Source organism: Eublepharis macularius, chromosome 11 (assembly GCF_028583425.1).
Source record: "Eublepharis macularius isolate TG4126 chromosome 11, MPM_Emac_v1.0, whole genome shotgun sequence".
Lineage (NCBI taxonomy): Eukaryota > Metazoa > Chordata > Lepidosauria > Squamata > Eublepharidae > Eublepharis > Eublepharis macularius.
The window spans coordinates 62,529,766-62,550,671 of record NC_072800.1 but is presented as its reverse complement, the minus strand read 5'-3'; the positions used below and the strand labels follow the sequence as shown (position 1 = coordinate 62,550,671).

The following is a 20,906-nucleotide window of genomic DNA, read 5'->3' as shown; positions in this document are numbered from 1 at the left end:
CTTCAAGAGCATTGCAGTACATGCTGGTATTGAGGCAGTCTACTGCACTTCTCTATTTGTTGAACTTTCTCCAGACCTATCCATTTTCTCTCTCACTCTCTTAATAGGGTAAGAGAAGCCATTTGTATGTAAGATAATATGTGTATTTGTGGAAATACACATGGAACCTGTTAGAAATAAGAACATGCCACATGGAGTCTTTTGGAATCTATTAGAAATAAGAAAAGTTTGACTCAAGAATACAACATGGTAGAAACTGCCTATCTCATGTGTCAAAGGAGAATTAGTTGTACCTCAGGAATTCCTTTCATTTCATGAGATTATTAATTTTTCTTACATATTTTCTTTCCCACAGTGTGAAATCTGTTTGTGTAATATTTCTATATTTGAAGACCCAGTGGATATGCCTTGTGGACATGAATTTTGTAGAGCATGTTGGGAAGCGTAAGTATACATTTAAAAGGCTTTTAAACAAACAAATCCCATTATGAGAAAGTGATCCTAGTCAATCAGTTATTAATTATTTAGATTGATTTGTTGGCTTGTTCCTGGAGAGACTTAAGAGTCTATTATAAAGGCAATCTTATTTCCATTTTAACAAGAGCCATCCTAAGCAGTGTTACACCCTTGTAAGCCCACTGATTTAAATGGAGTTGGAAGGTGTAATTCTGCTTAGGATCTCAGTGTACATGTTGTCCTCACAGAAGTCCCAAAATGGAAAAACAAAATTTTATCCTGTTCTCCTATGAACTACTAAAGGGGCAAAATTAGACAATGGTTTACAGTATTAGCTGAGTTCATAGGGTGAGTAGAGAATATAGGAAACAGTATTTGTTCTCCTATGGTTCTGCTTCAGTAACAAGAGAGTGGTCAGGAGCCCACTGCATCTTATAAAAGCCAAGGAGAAAATACAGAAATCTTGCTCCTACTACGAGATAGTCGCTAAGCATTGTCTGGTTTCTGGCTTTGCCCACACTGGCACGGTTGTGTCATCTGGATAGGCAGGATTCCTGTCAAAGAGATGGAACTTCTGCAGTGAACTGCTTCCACAGCCATCCTTTTTCTGCAGAAACACCACCTGCATGGGCACAGCTTCAGCTATCATCTTACGGTCTCTGCTATAGTATTATTATCTTGCCAGCTCACCCTGCAGTGCTAAAATGTAGTTGCTACCACAACTGTCCACAAGTGAACCACACTGTGTAAAGGTACCAAGGTGCTTAAACAAACCGTTAAAAATGTTCCATTTATTCTCTGGATAGATTAAAGATGGTTCATAGAAATGCTTGATGATCAAACACGTGCCCACATACTTGGTAATTGGCTGTCTTCAAGCCTGGTGGGATGTTGTGTAGAGATACATGCTGAGAGCATTGCCCTTCTTGTGGACACTCTGTGCTTTAAAGTTTTGCGGCGCGTTGTAAGGTACCTATAATTTCGCCAACTTGTGGGGTTCATACAGTAATATGTTAATTTGTTTCTCCATAATTTTATGGAGTTAATGTTTCCCTTTCCACCACCAATGCACATTTAACAGGTTTTTGAATATGAAAATTCAAGAAGGTGAAGCCCACAATATTTTTTGTCCAGCATATGATTGCTTCCAGCTTGTTCCAGTGGAGATCATAGAAAGTGTGGTTTCCAAGGAGATGGATAAACGGTACCTACAATTTGACATTAAGGTAAACTGTCAGATTGTCAGCATGTAGCTCAAGCATCTGTGTGTTGATTATTTGAACTCTTGTAAAGGCCCTTTTAAAAAGACTGACATCTGTCTGTCTGAATTCAATTAATAGTGGCTACTGTACTAGAAGACCAATAGTACTTTATCATGGCCATCGTTTAATACTGAATTGTATTGTTAACCAAATGTACCTGTCATTAAATCAGTCCCCCAAGCCTTATTATTAACTCTGTTTCTTGTTGTAGTTATTTTTTTATCCTGATCTAAAGGTTCCATTCCATGCAGGAAAAATCCAGTGCTTTCATAGGGCTAGTTCAAGCCCATTATGTGAGCTAAAGCAGCAATTTGAATTGTTGTGTATTCTCAGATTCCATATAGAGATTCATTTGTGGTGTCTTCAGCTCCACCTCCTTCAATGACATTCTGTTTTAACATTATATATAGTTATAAATCTAATTACCTGATCAGTATTTCACTCCAGTTGAGGACTAGTTGTATTAATCTTTATATCTTCCTTAATTTACCAATCATCCTTTGTTGTAATTTTCCTTGGGGGAATTAGACTGTAGCAGTGAACCAGTGCTGCCTTCAAATAAACCTTAACAAACGTCAATAGAGAGCCAGAAGCATTTGAGTTTCTCACCTTTGTAACCTTTGTATAAAATAGCATGTATATTCCAAATATTTTATGTATGATTTAGTTTCAAACAGTCCTGTGTCTGAGTGTTACACATTGCTATAGCAAATAAATAAATACAGTTGATGTGAAAATAACTAAACTGTTATTTTAGGTCCCCACATGCTTTATGCTACCAAGTTTACATCTTCACATTAAACTTCATGTTGAAGAAAGGGGTCTTATCCAAAATAGCAACTAATTTACAATTTCCTTTCCTCCCATAAGGCTTTTGTTGAAAATAATCCTTCTATTAAATGGTGTCCTACACCAGCCTGTGAAAGAGCCGTCAGGCTAACAAGACAAGGGTCAACTACAACAGGTTCAGAAGCACTTAGTTTCCCCTTGCTAAGAGCTCCTGCTGTGGATTGTGGAAAAGGGCATCTCTTCTGCTGGTAAGTACACCTTATTTCTACTTACCTTTTAGAAAATTGCTCGTCTTTGAAAACCCTCATAATTAATATACTGGACACACTGGTACAAGTATTAACAGTATTTATTTTTGTGTGAACTGACTTGGTAAAAAATTTAATGTTTGGTTTATGTATAAATTCTTATCTGAGAGTATGAAATCTTATTATGAATTCTGAATTTCTTTATTCATATTTTGCCAGCTGTTCAAATGCTTGATATTGCATTCCTTGAGGCAGATTGCAAAACCTGAGGAATAATGATGGCCCAATTGCTGTTATTTGTTTCAGTACTTCCTAGGTTTGATTATTTTATGCAATCATAAAAAGTGCAACAAATCATATACCATATACAGAATTTTCTAAAACGTTTGACATTCTAGCTATAAACTTCATTGCAATATGACAATGGTTTTGGAACAGAACATACAAATTAATTTTGCATCTGATACTATTTAATATTTTCATTATAAGTTGCTATAATTTTCCTCCCAAAAGGAGGCAGACTTGAATTCAGGAAATCTGGCATATTTAGTAATGATAGGAAAGAAACTAGTGTCAATTTTTGAATAAGCATTTCTTGCCTGTGATGTCATTGTATTGGATATCTACTAGATTGGACTCTGGGTATATGTAGGGTTCTGTATCTTCTGAAACAATCTTCTTTCTGTTCATGTTTGTTACAGTATCTGGGTTGAATTCAAAAGTGCCATTCCACTGGCATAAAAGCAGTTACACCAGCAAAATGGTGCTTCCATTGGCAGAGGAGGGAAGGCTGATTTTTTCCAATTCCTCATCCAACTACAGACTTCCATTCCATGTTGTTCCTAAAAGTCCCTTGACACACACCCTAGCGGAATTGGGGGGGGGGCTCAATGGGCTTCTGATGGAGAGAGTATGCAGGGAAGTTGTATTCTGCAAGCACGGCTTAGAACCCAACCCTTTATAGTCATAAACTTTGAGGACATACATGTGAAACTGACGTGAGGGAGGGGCTGTGGCTGAGTGGCAGATCATCTACCATTTAGAAGGTCCCTGGTCCCATCTCCAGTGAAGGGCCAAATAGTAGGTGATATGAAAAACCTCTATCTGAGACCCTGGAGAGCTGCTACCGGTCTGAGTAAAAATACTGACCTTTATAGACCAAGGGTCTGATTCAATATGAGACAACTTCATGTGTGTTCATGTGGCTTTCAAACTAACGCAAATTCAGAATGAGCAAGGAGCATTCTATACCCGCCCTCCATGCTCGCTGTATTAAAATGTTATAGTTTGCTTTTATATTTTCCTATGTTTTTTTTAATGTGAAGAAGATAAAACTGTTGTTTTATGTTATAGAAAAAAACCCTATCATTTGATCCAGAGACAGTACCTTGCATTCCTGCTTAATACCACAGGTTCTTACATGAACTTAAATTGCTGAAATGGTTCTAATTTTAGTTGTTTTGCTTTTGATACGTTGGATGTGTGGCAGATGTCTAAGGCTATTCTGCTGTATTTCCCGTAAAAAGAGTGAGTCGTGACCAATCTGGAAATTATATTGACACATCTACACCCAGGCACCATCTGGATACAGCGGATTGTCTGTTCCAGGAATTATATTGCTTCTCTATGTGAACAACTTTCAAGTTTTTCCAAGCAAATTTATTTTGAATCCTGATAAGGGTATATTATTCAGTTAAAAACAAAAGGGAATACTCTGAATGATTACCTGCAATTGTTCAGTTGCATCCATCAAAAGAATGTTTTCTAAGTGGAATTTACTATAGCTATTAAAAGTAAGAACAGATGTTTTCTATTTTTTATAAGGCACTTAGGAACTGGGGCTTTAGAATGTTAGAGTAGTATGAATGGCAAAGTCCTTTCAAATACTGTATTTGATTGCCTATCCTGAAAATTGACAGCTAGTGTGATGTAGTTGTTAGTATCAGACTAGGATTGAGGAAACAGATTTAAGTCTCTGCTCAGTCATGAACCTCACTGGATGACCTTGGTCCAGTTGCTCTGTTAGCCTGATGTACTTCACAGAGTTGTGAGAAGAAGCATGCATTCTGCAAACTACTTGGAGAAAGAGTAAGATAAAAGTGTAATAGCCACACCTCTCCATTCTCAGATTGGCTCTTCAACTATAATTTCTACAATCATTTTTGAAGATCCTTATAGGGCTTCTTTGGTTGAGTCCTTGTTGCTGTTCATGTTTGTCCTCCTGTGCCAGAACACACCATGTGAGATAATGACTCTTCTCCTAAAAGTAATATTGACCAGAGGAGGAGTGATATGGCAGTGAATCTGGAGCTTTCTCATACAGGATCTTACGCAACTGGATCAATTACTTTCTCAGAACTTTCTGGAAAAGATAAACATAGATAATAATGTCTAGTCTTACCATGTGTGATCAGAACACACATGCCTTAGGCATATGCCTGTGTGCATAGGCTTGTTTTCTTGTTTAGTTCTCACCTACCTGGTTCGTTCTAAAAGCAACATGCCTAATTGGGGCAAAGGTAAATGCAAGCAGCTGTTAAAGGATGTTTGGCAAAATGACAAAGCTCCTTATGCAGGTTTGGAAGAAGTGCTGAGACCTTACACATCATGACTTTGGAGATAGTTTACTAAGGAGAATAATTAGCACACTCAACTTGTGCCAGTAATAAATATTAGGCATGTAACAGTAGTAGCAAATAGTACAATGCTCATGTTAAGGTGTACATAGTCCAAACACCTACACTCATATTATGCAATGTGTATCACTCAAGAAAGAAATGGCAAGAATCCCAAAGAGGTAGAGCAGAGAGGTGAAGCAGGGGCTTATAGCTACCCATGTATACAGATCTGAAGCTGGGATCCAAATCCTCAAGCAAGGGTCTCAAACATCTGGAAAAGCCATTAATCCAAAAGATAAATTTAGGAAGAAAGAGCAGTGGAAAAAAGAAGGCATCTATTTTGTGTCAGAATCCAGGAAGCATTTATAGCTGTACTTGGGTGAAACCAGCAGTGTGATACCCTCTGGTGAAGATTCTGGCCTCAGTGGGGCTTAAATGAAATGAAAACAAAGTATTTTTCTCCCTTGGCTTGGAGAAAGGGGAGGGTGGTCCCAGTGAGCTAATAAGTATGCTCTGTGATTGTTCAGTAGTTAAAAGGAGATCATTCTTAAGTTCTGTGGATGTTTCAGAATAAGGAGGGAGGTCATGGACAAGGTGTTTGAGTGGCAATCCTTGTTGTGTCATAGAGCTTGGATTTTTGGAGGAAAATCAACTATTGAGTCAGCAAGAACCTTTTAGCTGAGAATGTCAATGTAAGCTTCGGTTTTTGAAAATTATCTCTGGCACTGCATTAACGCAGCAGGATCCTTTGTGTTGAAACATACCTTGATTAACATACCTGTCGGGTCCTTGATTAATGATTTAGGAACTTGGAGAGAAAGAAATTTCTCCATTTACTGGGGCTAACCTTGTTTCCAACGAGTATGGTGAGATTGTGCAGAATAATGCCTGATCCTCTTTCTTCTCCTGGCTCTCAGCCTCTATATTGTAGATGGCTCTGAGTCTTGTGGTGGAGAAGAGCTGATCTCAGTGGCCAAGATGCAAGACAGAAGTTCCAGCAAAATGGAAACTTTATTTCAGTAATCTGTGATATGGGAACTGTAGTTGCATTGACTAAGACTTGAGAATCCTGACATGTTAGTTGATTTGCATTTTTTTTTTGCATTATGCATGTTCATAAAGTAAGTTTCATTTTTTAAAAGTTCAGTTATATTTATAGAATTTTATCTTCCTGGCCTAATTAAAATGTATAGTCTCTCTGAGGTGGAAGAGACAGAATTCAGTTGTCATCTTTTTCAAATCCTCATAATCAATTTATTAACCTAGCTTAATTTTTTAGGGAATGCCTTGGTGACGCACATGAACCTTGTGACTGTGAAACATGGAAGAACTGGCTGCAGAAGATAACAGAAATGAAACCTGAAGAGCGTAAGAATGGCTAGTGTGGTCTCTTTGGGTTTTAGTTTATAGAATGTGCAGTATGATATTCTATGATGGAATTACTGTAGACGAGTTAGTAGGAATGCCTGAGGCATGTTTCCCAGAATAGAGAGTTTGATCTCCTAAGGGAGTGTGGACAAATAGAGAGATGTGTGCAGAAAGAAGAAACTGCAGTGTCTCAAAACTGTAGATGAAGTAGTATTAATAATGTACAGGTAAGAGGTAGAGAGTTTAAACTGAAACTGGCTGGTTGGGACCAGTTCTCTGCAATGAGTGGTTGTGGTTGTCTGTTGGTGAAGCTGAAACTCTGAATGGAGTGCTTGCGACAAAATCTGTGTTGATATTGCAATCCTATGCTGACTCACACCCTTCTAAGCCCCTTGACTTCAATGGTTGTAGAAGTCTGTAATTCTGTTTAGAATTGCACTGCCACTAATTTGGGAAGCCTAGTAAGTATCACTTAAGTTAAAAACCCATTATAATTTTTTGATGACAAAATGAGCAGGCAAAAATTGTTTAGGTTAGAATGAAAAGCCAAAATTTAATGCTTTAAAAATATGAATAGGATAACCATGAGAACAATTCTAAGCAGTTCTGTTCAGAAGAAAATCCCACTTTTTTCAGTGGAAGATATTCCCAGAACAAAGTGTTCTTTGGTTTGCTGACAAAGTATTTTAGTTAATTTGAAGAACAAGTTACATCAGAAAAAAAATATGGGGAGTTTAAAATGCAGTTTTGCTTTTCTGTCTGCATGTTAACTGCTCCATTGATTCATACAGAATATTGTTTTTTATGGGAGTTTGTAGAAGCTGAACATGAGCAGCAATTTGGTGGAATCATTTATGGACGTAAATAGCCAGTTTAAATAGCTATATATAAACTGATATATTGCAAGTTCAGGCAAAGATATATTGCAAGTTCAGGCAAATGGGATTGGCTGTGCACCTGACCTTTGGACAATGTGTTCTCTTATAATTCATATCCTTCTGTTTGTTTTTTGCTTTGTTGTTGATTTTTGTAGTATTTGTCACATACTAGCTTATGAAAATTTTTAAATCCTCTCTTACCTAAAAGAAGGGCACAGAATGAGTTAAAACATATTTTTTAAAAGCCTTTTTGGAAGAATTTAGGAAATGTGGTAATGACTTTTGCTTTTAACAGACTGTTTTACACAAAGCTTTTAACTTTCTTATTTTCTCCTTCAAAGTTGTGGGAGTTAGTGAAGCTTATGAAGATGCTGCCAACTGCTTATGGTTACTCACCAATTCTAAACCATGCGCCAATTGCAAATCTCCAATTCAGAAGAATGAAGGCTGCAACCATATGCAGTGTGCAAAGGTAACAACAACCACTGAGAAAAATCTTACAGCTTTTATAAAGTACATGCAGGGAATGAACAAGGACTCACCACTGAGAGATCTCATCCTTCCCTGGCTGAACCTTCTTCCCACATTATCTCTACTTTCACTCTTTCCCTCCAACATACAGCGTCTGCAGCTTCTCCCCTTACCCTGTTTCTTTACTTCTCTACCTGTTCGCTCACTCCTGCCATTTTATCTCCACCAGTCCTTCCTTACCTCTCCTTTGCAGCTTCTTCCCTTTCCATGCTTCCATCCTCCTTTTGCTTAATTTTTATTTCCTCTCTCCCTTCACTTGAGCTTTGGTCTCCTCCCTTCCTAGTATTCCTTCTTGTTTTTCCTGTATGCTCAATCCTCTCCTGAATTCACCTGAAGTGTCAAAAGTGCAACAATCATTTTTTATTACCTTGGCAATCACAGACTTCAGTGGTAATATTGTCTGCTCTTTTCTAAGCACATCAGAATGGCTGCCAAGATTTTGAGAGTTAATCTTGTGAGAACTTGACGTTTTAAAATTTGTTTTATTTATTATTTATTTATTTTTTAATGTAAGATTTTTGTGGAAACCTAACAATTCCCCCATCTGCCCTTTCTGTACATAACACCAGTGTGATTTTTAATCTGCATTCTTGAGCCAGATTCAGAATTATAGATACATAGATATTTTAAAAGTTTGCTTTGCGTATTTTAAAATAAAGGTTTAATATTACTCACTGTGGAATCACTCTTTGATTGCTGATCAGCATGAGAATCTGCTTTTTACTTGCATTGTTTCTGTGCTTAATATGTAACATCCAAAGCATTCCCATTCTGTATTAATGAGAAGTATGTTAGTCTGTCTCCCTGTAATTCTAAGCATAAAATGTTTCTTAGGTAAGATACCAGAAAATGTTTTGCTTAAATGAAGTCACCATGTAGCTCTTAAATGAAGGACTACACAAGTTGAAATTATACTTTGATAGATACATCACTGAACAAATTGTGTGGATAAACTGTTTCAACAAGGTATTTTTATGTGTATGGATTTAGAAGAAACACTACTTATCTCATTCTGTAGTTGCTAAATTTTCTTTTATAACTAAGTTTCAAACCATTGTTTAATATAGATGTTAAAATAATTCATAACAGTGATACTGAAAGGCTGTGGATTTTGGTTAGGTTGTGAAGATAGTGCATTGTATTTCTCTTCTGTTAATATGCTAAATCTTTTATTGCAACGGATTATGAATCTCTGTTATATCTTTTCAAGTGTAAATATGACTTCTGTTGGATTTGCTTGGAAGAATGGAAGAAACACAGTTCTTCCACTGGAGGTTATTACAGATGCACACGCTACGAAGTCATTCAGCATGTAGAGGAACAGTCCAAGGAAATGACAGCAGAGGTAAGAGGCTGAATTATACTGAGAAGATACATGAAGGTACTTCTAGCTACCTTTCTTTAATCTATCAGCAATATAGAAATAGGCTCTTACCTCAGGTTTTACTCTGTACTTTAGAAGAATTTTGAATGCTTCAAAAGTGCAGCATGGTAAGACACATACCTAGTATCCCTTCCCTATATTCTCTATGTCACCAGTAGAATTTGGGAGGGACAAAGAGGATGAGTGGCTACAAATATGAATCCTGAATGTGCTTAGAAAGCACATGATACATCAGCTTGGTCTGGTCAGTGCCTTGCCTGGTTGAGAGATTGATTGGTACAACACTGTCTTGAGTTACATTTATTTTTTTAATGCAGGAGGACCTGCAAGGTGACATAATAATTTGGAATATTTCCTTGGGAAAACTTCAGAAAGCAGCATTTTCTGCTTAGTTACCAAGCAGCTGACTGTAACCAACTTGTATCCAAGTGTGAGAGTGGACCCTGAGGTATTGTCACAGACAATTCCCACAGGAGTTGAATTGACTGATTTATGAAGTGTCCTGGCTGACTGTGGGTCAAGGCAAATCATTTCCAATTCCACTTCCTCTTGTTTGATTTTTATTAATTTTGCTAACAGTGAAACTGGGTAGGAGGCCACATAAAGTTAGTCCTAGAGGCCACATATTTCTCTTCTGCAGTGAAAGTGGGAAACGAACCTCTTCAGTTTGCTGTTCTCCAGAGATATGAAAAGATCTAGAAGATGTCCAGAGCTAAGGGACAGAGTCTGAAATAGTTATGGAATGAGTGACTGCTCTTCTTGGTCCATTCTGCTCTAACTGAAACATTTAGTGTATGTTCAAAGAGCCACGGATGTGTTCTCTCAGAAAGGAGAGGTGTTTTTCTGTCCCAATGAACATGGTTGCAGACTCCCATTGTATTGTTTTGGACCTAGTTCCTCCTTGCCTGTTCACATATGATTTGGCTGATATTATCTGTTCTGATGCAGATGTCTAGGTGATGAATGTTGTTTTGGAAATGTTCAAGAGCCAGGCAGGTGGCTCTGAGCTCTTGTATGTGCCATACAGAACAGTGTGTTCCCCAAATGGAGAGGGTGGTATCTGTGGTGATCTAGAGTTGGTGCCACTTAAAATGATGATCTACTGTCAACCAATTCAGATTTTGACTCTGGAGCTGACTCACCTGTACATTCAGAAGTTTCTTAAGGGCAATGGGCTTCTGATAGGGCAGGAGGGCCCATTGCAGGGTCCACTAGTGGGCTTTCACCCAGAGAACCATATCTGTTGCAGAAATCATTGAACATGTAGACCAGCCAGGAACATTGGAGCCACTGTCTTGCATGAATGGACCAATCTTACTGCCTCAATTACCTTTTTTCTTCTCCCAGCGGGAGAAAATATGTTCTGCTGTTGGAATCTATGATTGCCCCCAAGTGCGGGATGGATTGTGCAGGACTGAATTGCTTCTTTTGGATGGTGATATGTGAGCCCTAGGTCTGGTAAGAGACCTGGTATGGAGATTGGCAAAGTGGAGGTGTAGAGGAATGCCCCCGACTTGAAGAGCTGCTACTCTGGCAACAGTCAGCTTGTTGAAGAAGTGTAGAGCTGAAACCAAGCCTAGAATTGCAAGTTTTGAATCTCAGAGATGAATCTGAACAAGTGTCTGTGAGGTGGGAAAAAATGGCACATGAAGGTAGACTTCCATCAGGTTTATGAATGACCTGTCTGAAGGGCTCCCATAGTAGTCTTCAGAGTCCTCATTTTGAACTTTCTTTGTCTTGTGAACCTTCTGAGAACTTGAGGACTAGGACAGCCTTCTAGTGATGGCAGAGGCTCTATCATATCAACGTCCAAAAAGTGGCTTATGGCTTCCACTGTCTCTTGATGGGGCATTGTGAAATGGAAGACATCAGGAATCTGTTGCATGGATGGTAAAGAACTCTATGATATATATCTTATTGAGATGTATCTTACCCATAAATCAGAGGCAGTCTTCAGCTGTGCCTGTTGGAAATTCTGGTGACATAAATTCTGCCTAGCATAAGATGCCTTGTTAATGTTATTTGCCATTCTCAGTGACTTTCCTAAGGGGACTTACCTGAGGTACTGTAGTTGGACCTGTAGTTAATTCTGGATCTTGCACAGGAGGATTTCATATGATTTCCTTGGAATCTTGGGAGGTTATACTCAGTACAAAAGGACTGGAAACTATAGCCTTTCTGACATACTTGTTGTCCCATCTGTTAGAGAAAGAGATTGATTACCTTTCTTTTATTTTTGTGTCAATCAGAATATTGTGCTTTTCTCTGAACATTTTTCTCCCTAAGGAAGGGCCAAGAATCCAGGGTGGGTTTGAACAACAATTCCCCTGTCTCTTGAACCAAAGATTCTGGCACACAACCCCAGCTGTTGCTATTGCCCTCATGGGCAGATGGCATCGCAACACTTCTTCTGTTGTTGGCATCCTTTAATTATCCTTCCCCCTTTTTGGTAAGAGCCACCTTGGGAGGCAGTACTCTGACTGGAGCATCTACAGGAAACTTGAGCCAAGTTGGTAGCTTTGGGGAATTCAGCTCCCCTCCCGCCATGGCCATCATGGAAGTGCTGACTAATGGGATCCAACTACTCTTCCTTTATATCTTCAACAAAGAAATCTTGGAAGGGGAACACTGAGTCCAGATCTTTATATCTGGAAAATATTTCAGTGGACTCTTTCTTATCTTCTTGCAGTTCCTGGGGCTGCTCTGCTTTAGTAGCAGAATGTTATAAAATCTTTACTGCTCTATAAAGTCTTCAAAAAAAAGGTAATGAAATTGCTGGTCCTGCTGGGTTAGGTCACTCTTTGAAACCTCCCCTCCTTCCTTATCTAATACCATATCAGAATCCTCCAACTCAATTATGAAGGTCTCTTCATTAGACCTGTGTGCAGAGAAACCATTATATCTGCTTGATGAGGTAGAATGCTGGGTCAGGAAGAGCACTGGGGGATCAGATCCCAAGTGTATGAGTGCCTGAGAAGCTCTTCGCACCATCTGACATTTAACTGAAGGATGGGCACAGTTTGGGCAGGCTGGCTCTACCTCTTCCTAGTTTGCTGGGTACCCTGCTCTTTTTTTGTCCATTTCCTTGGCCACAAAATGTTCCAGCCAGGCCTGCAAGCCAGGTAGTACAAAGATTGTCTCTTCCCCCAGCCACTGAACCGTTATATCACTCACCTGTCTGCAAGCATTGTGGAGGTCTTTTCTTGCCATCCATGGATTCACTGGCACACACCAAGTTTTTGGCACTAATATATGACTGCTTTGCTTGATCCTCAGAGCCAGAGATGATGTAGCTTTCATTCCCCCCGGAGGTCTGCTGCCTTAGTGGGGCATGTAGTTAGGTAGGACTCTCCTGCTTCACAGCTGGGGACTCACCACACTGAGTTCTTTTTCCAGGGCTGCAGTAGTATTAGATGCCTCTGCTATAATTTGGCTATAGACATCACCATGACTGAGGCAAGTGGCAGGGTGGGGGGAAGATAACAATGGAGAGAGAAAAAGTGCAAGAGGAGACTGAAGGATTCACATGATGAAGTAGTAAGAAGAAATAATAGCAACCTCTGAGATAAAGATCCATGATCTGTGATGTCACAGAGGAGGCATGAACAAAACTGAAGGGGGGGGGACGTTCCCTCCCCATCAGATAACAGGAAAGTAGAGATGGACACGAACTGAAATACGAACCAAAGTTCATGACAAACCAGAGCCCATTTCTGATGAACCACCATGAACTTTAGGCTGGTTCGTCTGGTTCGGTTTTTTTGGTTCGTCACTGCAGACAGCTTGGTGCCCATCAATCAGTTTCCTAGGCAACAGGGGGTGGACTTCCTGCAGACCTTCTGCTGACCTGGAAATGACCTTCAGCTGACCCGAGAGTGACAATTTGCTGACCTGGATGTGATGTTTTCAAGAACCAAACGAACCGGTTCGTGAACTGGGGCAGGTTCGTGAAAGTTCATGGTTGGTGAAATGTGACAAACCACAAACCGCATGGTTCATTTTTTTTCTGGTTCGTGCCCATCTCTACAGGAAAGTCTATTTTCTGCTTCCAAGGATCACAGGAAAGGGACTTACCCAACTATGACAGAATGTCTTCCTCTCCTCAAATGATAATGTTATGATGGAGTGCCTGTGATCCACAAAGGCCTATGGGCAATATTATGGTTAACAGCAAGGGGAAGGAGATGCTCATGGAGAGGCAACAGAAAATGACTTTGTGAAAAGAATCCCCCCCCCCTCCTTCCAGGAATAGAAAATAGATCTGAAAACTGGGATTATGTGTTTGCTGTAAACCACCTGTTTGAATTTGGACAGTTTCATTGTTTTGGTCCTTCAGTGTTAGTGACTGTATTGATTATTCTAGTTTCTCATCACAACTGATCAGTTGTTCTGGTTTCTCACTGCAGTTGAACAGAGATTTACTGTCCTCTTGTGCGTTCCTCTGGTTCATAGTTGCTATAAATGCACTATCAAGACCCTATCTTTAACTTTGGAATTGTAGAAGCTATATTTTGGGCTAGCTGGGTTCTTTATACAGTGTTTGTCACCCTGCTCTTTTTAAATAAAATTCTATTATCAGTTAAAATGATTACCTGCATATTTGCTTGTTTATAAGCATTAAATTAAAATGAACCCAGCAAGTTATTAATGGTTTCTCCCCCTCCCCCCCACTTATGTCTTGTAATTCCCAGGCTGAAAAGAAACACAAAAGATTTCAAGAACTTGATAGATTTATGCACTATTATACAAGGTTTAAGAACCATGAGCTCAGCTATCAGGTACTTTTACAGCAATTGTATAAAATTATGTTACAGTTTCATTAGTTCAGAAATTCACATTGTCTTTGTCTTTTCCTGTTGTTTTTAGTTAGAACAACGTCTTCTAAAAACAGCCAAAGAAAAGATGGAGCAGCTGAGTAGAGCCCTCAGTGGAAGTAGGAGTTTCAGTATTTTCTGTGACATATTACTAGTGCTCACTGTTATATACTTGTTTCAGAGCTTTTCACAAATCAGTTATTTCTGGTATCTGTTTTTGTAAATACAAGACTGGATATTTTGATGACCTGGTTTGAATCTCTTTGCTTAACTTGAATTCATACAGCATTATGTTGCAAATATGTCTTTGGCTTTGTATTTTCTATTGTTTAAGAGAGAGTGATATTTTGTACAAATATACTAAACCAGCTAAAATCTTCCCATACTCCATATGTCATAAATTCCCCTCTGACATCCCAGATAAGCTATTGTCAAATTGCTCCTTATTTTCCCTCATCTTTCCTTGAGGTTGTACTCCATAGGCCCAAGAAAATTTAGCTCAGGGATGGACTAAGAGGCCAAGATTGCCCTGGAAAAGGGCCATGCCCACTCCTGTGGCCATGCCTTCCTCAATTGCACCACACCTGGGCCAGCACAGGGAGAAGCTGGGCACTGCTATGCTTGTGCTCCTCCCTGCATGCCAAAGCCAGGTGCCACTGCGCTTGTGCTCTTCTTCACTAGCTGAACTCACCCAGGCCAGCGAGTGCCACTGTGCCCATGCTTCTCCTCACTGGCTTGGGCACAGTGGGGCTATCAAGAAAATATATGGGTCCTGCTAGCAGAGGAGGAACCTGGGTGCTGCTGTGCCCTAACTTCTTTTTGATGGTCTGGGCACAGTGGGGCTGGTGAGGAGTATAGATACTGTTGCCATCTGGGCACAACTGGACCTATGCTCCTCGCTGGCCTGGCCATTGGTCTGAACAAGAACACAGTGGGGAAGGGGTGGGCTTAGGGCAATGTCCTACCAAGATTTTCTTCAGTAAAATAAATGGCTAGTCTGCTCCTGCTTTAGTTGCACACAAGGCACCACTTCCATCCTCTGGCAGCTCTTGTACAGTTTACTCCTGCTTTGCTTTTCAGGTCTTTTCCATCACTCAGTCTATTATTAGTTCAGGTGCTAAGTTATATGATACCACATTCTCCAACAATTATCCACTTTCTGGTGCAAAAACTGCTACAGCTCCATAGAACATGAGCACCATCCAGGAAGTTAGATGGCATCCTAGTCCTACTTCAGCACAAACAATTTTGGATCAGCTGCTCCCCTTTCGGCCTCTAAATGTAATGCGGATTTCTCTGAGGGCACCATCATGAGGGTGAACTTCAGAGGAACAACATTGCCTAGAGAATTTGGACATATGCCGCATTTCCTTATCTTTACTAAATAGTAGCTTCACCAGTACTACATAGCGTACTGCTTTTAGTTTAATTTCAGCATCTTGAAAATGGCACAAGGAGTACATTACCAAAAAGCAAAATTTACCTATTCTTGTTGAGTAGGCCATAAATGCTATCTGACTGAAACTCTTCATTAAACTCAAATGCAAGTGATCTTCCTTCTTTATACACTTCTGGGTGCTTTTTTAGCATCCAGGAAAGTCTTTTTGTATAATATGTTTATGTATATGCCAAGTAGTTAAAAGAATAAAGGATACAAGCATATGGCCAAAATTGCCCTGGAAAAGGGGCATGCCTTTTGGGGGTGGAGAACTCCAATCACCCTACTGATAGTCATTTCTTCTGTGCCCTGACGCCTCCCTGCTATGCTGCTGCTGCCATCTCTTTTTTCCACTCTGCCTTCTCCATCTCTTACTGCTCTTCTCTAATCATTTTGCTCTTGCCTCTTCATCATCCTTACTCCACTTGCCTCTCTGTTGCTGTCACCTCCCACTACTGCTGCTTCCTTTTTTATCCCACTGCTGTCTTGCTAACCACCACCACCACCCGCCGCCGCCGCACACAACCCTCCAGACATTGCCAGGTCTTTCTCCTTCCTCCAACCCTCCTGCCACCACTTCTTTCCTCCCCTCAGCAGATGCTTTTAAAAAATACACATTGTAATGAAGCTGTTGTAATGAAGGCTATGAACTTGCATGATCTCAATTAGCATGTTTTCATTTGAGTTGTGGTGTCTGTACACTCACAGACAGTTGAGGTCTATTTAAAAATACCGAGTTTTAATTTTTCTGAAGTTTTCCAGATTTGTAGACCTCCACCACATCTCTCTCTCTCTCTCTCTCTCTCTCTCTCTCTCTCTCTCTCTCTCTCTCTCTCTCTCTCTCTCTCTCTCTGTGTGTGTGTGTGTGTGTGTGTGTGTGTTTGATCTGCACTCTGGCACCATGTTCAGAATTGACTGTAAAGATATTATTAACTCACTAAAATATGGAATCATTGTTTATGCACAGTAATCCAATTACAAATTGTCATCTATGCATGAAACTGTACAAACACTTTTTAAAAGGCAATCTCTTCCACAAGGAAGTGGTCAAGAAAGGCATGTTTAATTTCTGCCTTTGTTGGAAGAACAAATTCAGATTGTCTGTAGCAGTGTGACTTTGAAATGTGAATTCAATATAACAATGGAACTATTTAAAGAGCTTTTTCCCTATTTGAAGTCTAAATTGCAGTTTATTTGAGAGGACTAATTTTACACACGCACGCAATACTCTGTATTTAGTATCATCTGTTGATGAAGCAGTCATCACATCAGCAGGTGGGAAAGAACTCTATTTGTAATGCCTAGACTTCTCTTGTAGCTGAAGGACGTTGTCCAGATACCACATTCATTGAAGATGCAGTACAAGAACTCCTGAAAACCCGGCGCATCCTGAAGTGTTCTTACCCATATGGATTCTTTCTAGAACCTAAAAGCACAAAAAAGGAAATATTTGAACTTATGCAGGTAAAGGATACGTGTGTGGCTGCTTTTTCTGCTTATTTTTTTAACCATAATAATTTTATGTATTGAATTGAATGATCCCTTTTCTATGAACTGTGCTTCTCAAAAACTGCCTTTAGACTTGTATTTGTAGGACACAGTTCAGCCATTTAAATCCCATTATCTTTCGTGAAATGATGCCTTACCTCACAGATAACTCCTGTAAAAGTTCTAGCTTTAGAAGAATAATGTTTAATTTCCACTCTACTAATACCAAAAGGCCAAAGGCTGTAATTCATGTTTTTCTAATTCTTTCTCAGTCTGGTTAGGAAGATGCTAGTTGATATGTTAATGGAGAGTAACCAGTGGAACAAAGCACCAGGAGCGTCATTAAGCACTGGGCTCATAGGAGTCTCCTACAGCCAAGAGAATAATAACTTTCCACCATAGGAGGGGAGAGACCTGATGGTGTGTAAAGGAAAGAACTCTGTTAGAAACTTGGCCTGTAAATGTCTGGAGAGCATCCTTGGAGATTCTGAGGGCGGCAGGGAGGGCTTATTTTTGGTGCTGCTAAGGCAGCTAATAGACTAATGGCCTCACTGGTGGGAGGGGTGTGTGTGGAGGCAAAAATGTGACAGAAAGAGAACCTGACAGAAAGAGAACCACCACAAGAAAATAGAAACTGAATTCTAGTAACTTTAAGATTATTCTGTCATTATAGAGAGTTGAATCTACTATACAGAGATGCTGTTGTATTTCTGAAGATCAGTGCAGAGATAATGTAAGGGGTTATAGGTCAGGGCATGGATCTCCAATAGCTCAGTTCAGAGCACACTTGGATTTTTGTTAACGGTGGTAAAATGTTGGGAATGTGTATTACGGAATCCTTCCCCTACCTACCACTCCACTGAGGAAAGTTTGAAGCCTTCCTCCAACTTCTGTTGTAGGAAACCTCCTTAGGTGGGAGGATGGCTCCTTGGAGGATGGTCAGATCCGATCCAATACGGATGAAAATTTGAGATGATGGTAGAGGGGCAAGGAGCATGTGATATTATGGCTGCCTCCCTGTTCCTTAATTGTAGTACAGGAGCAGTATTATGTTATGGCTACACTGACCCTGTGAATCCGTGGAAAGTCCTTTGAGCACATTCACTATATATGATAAGGATGATTAAATGAAACATGTTAAAATGTTCCTAAAATAACTTAATTTTTATCATAGCCACCCAATGGATATCTGATAAACATGTGTTGTATTTCTTTTCAAAAACTCTTAGGTGTTAGTTTGTCATGCCAGAGCAAGGCAATACAAAGCTGGCTAGAACTTATGAAGCAGTCGTGCGTCTCTGTCTGCATTCATCATTGCTATCTGACAGAAGGCTACGTTTGGTGGACCGTGTTGGCAGGTGGCAGAAATTGTTCTTGTTTTGCCTATAAGGATTTGACACAGGCTTTTTTTAAAAATTATAGACAGACCTTGAAATGGTCACAGAGGATCTTGCTCAGAAAGTAAACAGGCCTTACCTCCGTACTCCTCGTCATAAAATTATTCGGGCAGCCTGCCTTGTACAGCAGAAGAGACAAGAGTTCTTGGCATCTGTGGCCCGTGGCGTTGCTCCTGCAGATTCTCCTGAAGCTCCAAGGCGCAGGTAACCTAATCATAATACAAATGCATATGCCCAAAGAAGCTCACTTCATAGCTACAACTTTGGTAAACCTCCCTTATAAATTCTCATTAGCTAGAGCAGGTAGACATCTAATAGCTTTGCACTGCAGAGCTCTAAAATTTTAGACATAATTTAGTATTTGTTGAACTACTTCAGGAATGCAAATGCTTCAGCAATTCATTTTACTTTCTTAAAACAACACTTTTTTGTATCCTGTTAAAATTATACTAAAATATGTGAGGTCACTGATCATAAACCTAGATGTCCTCTAAAAACTATAATAGAATATAAGGCCAATTGAAATGAATTGCCTGTCTTTTTGTGGAGCTCAGGCAGAATAGCTCAAGTGAACTCGTGACCTTCTGTTGGTGCTATTTCTTGCTGCCAGTCTTTTGGTCCAGTATACAGCATAATACATTTTTATCCAGCACGTGAATATCCAAAATGCTCAGTTAATGAACATTGCCCAGGGCCAAGCTCCTACCTGCCCCCCCCATCATACCCCTGCATCTCTGGGCACATGTGTGTCCTCTCCTGCCTTGCCATCCAACCAGCTTGATGCCTCTGGCTCTTATTGGGCTACTGACAGCCAATGTTGCCAGCTCATGGCCTCCCAAGTGCCTCTTTTCTCCTCGGCCTGCCTTAAGCAGTCAGGGGCCAGCTCCGTTGGAGGACTCCCAGACAACTAGCACACTTGTCTGCCAGGTGTGTAGAATGACGCTGTGGCTCAAGGTGAAGGGTCATGCCAGTCACCATGATGTTTCCCAGTGGGATGGAGATTGGTGAATGCGAGATCCTCTGTGTAGTGGGTGGGGCAGAGCAATAGCCAGCATACTTTAGTACCCAGCAGCCCCCGTTTCCTGGGAGTCCTTGTTAACAAAGCATTTACTGTACTATGTAATGGATTAGTATAATCAGCATTAATTTGATCTATCAGACTGTCAGTTGTACTGATAATTTTGATATATCAATGAAGTGTTCATGAAAAGTTAGTAATTCTGGAATTTTGATTAATTTTGTAGTTCCCTTTGTGCTTAAGTAGTAAGATTATCAAATTAATAACTAACATTTAAGTGTCTAATTGTTCTCATTTTATTGGCTGGTATTCTTTTTATTCTATTCTTCAGTATCAAAATCTGTTTAATTTATAGCTTTGCTGGCGGAACATGGGATTGGGAATATTTAGGATTTGCATCCCCTGAGGTAATTTTTTGTAAATTTTAATTATATAAATTTGTGTATGATGGAAATTTATGTGTTTTAACTTCGCATGAATAGCTTCCTAGTGTTGTTGCATACTACTAAGAATTGTCAAGTCTGGATGAGCTTTGCATTTTTGCTGCTTAACAATAGAAGGAAATATATTTTATTTTATACTCTATTATACTCTGTCTCTAGTTTTGGGGGGGGGGGCGGTGGTAAGAGATGGATCTCTGCCTCCAGTGGGCTCAGACTCTGTCATTCTTGTCCTTCAGCTTGCTTTATCTGTGGTTGGACAAACACTGTCACAGCTAAAGCAGCATTTTGGGTGTCAAAAGTGGGGGAGAAATGTTCCATCTCTTCAAAAAGAAGCTCCCTGCCTTGCTGCTTGTTATCAAGGAAGGAAAACTGCTCACAGGGTGTCATAGGCGTGGGATCCTTGCCAGCCCTTAAGCTGTTGTTGCTGCTCCTCCTCTTGACCTAGCTTCTGGATCAAAGCCCACAATCAGCTGTGAGCTTTTACATTGATGTGATGTAGGGACTATATTCTTGCTTCTTTCCTTGTTACGTCTCTTTTAGCTATACTTTCTCCCCCATTTGTATGTGTCTTACATTTCAATGAAATGCAAATGTAACTGCTTGTGGGAATATACTTGTAGCAATGTATTAGTCATGATCCACAGCAGCATCTCGCAGATTTATTCCTGCCTAGTGTGATTTTCTATTGGCTGTATGACATGCAGTGGAGAACTCAGTGTAGCAGCTAGTCAGACATACTGTGCCATCGTGAAGAAACTATAACCAGATGGCAAA

At 39.9% G+C, this 20,906-nt stretch overlaps 1 protein-coding gene across 4 annotated transcripts in view; it reads left to right on the top strand.

The window, feature by feature from the left end:
* ANKIB1 (ankyrin repeat and IBR domain containing 1) overlaps positions 1-20,906 on the top strand; it is a 94,672-nt gene that overhangs the window by 61,135 nt on the left and 12,631 nt on the right. For all 4 annotated transcript variants that reach the window (XM_054991501.1, XM_054991500.1, XM_054991499.1 and 1 more), the window contains exons 7-17: positions 356-444; positions 1,538-1,682; positions 2,589-2,755; positions 6,653-6,741; positions 7,961-8,091; positions 9,361-9,495; positions 14,226-14,312; positions 14,401-14,467; positions 17,105-17,250; positions 18,697-18,875; positions 20,045-20,096. In XM_054991501.1, the coding sequence (XP_054847476.1) occupies positions 356-444; positions 1,538-1,682; positions 2,589-2,755; positions 6,653-6,741; positions 7,961-8,091; positions 9,361-9,495; positions 14,226-14,312; positions 14,401-14,467; positions 17,105-17,250; positions 18,697-18,875; positions 20,045-20,096 (1,287 nt within the window). The remainder of the gene's footprint in view (positions 1-355; positions 445-1,537; positions 1,683-2,588; positions 2,756-6,652; positions 6,742-7,960; positions 8,092-9,360; positions 9,496-14,225; positions 14,313-14,400; positions 14,468-17,104; positions 17,251-18,696; positions 18,876-20,044; positions 20,097-20,906) is intronic.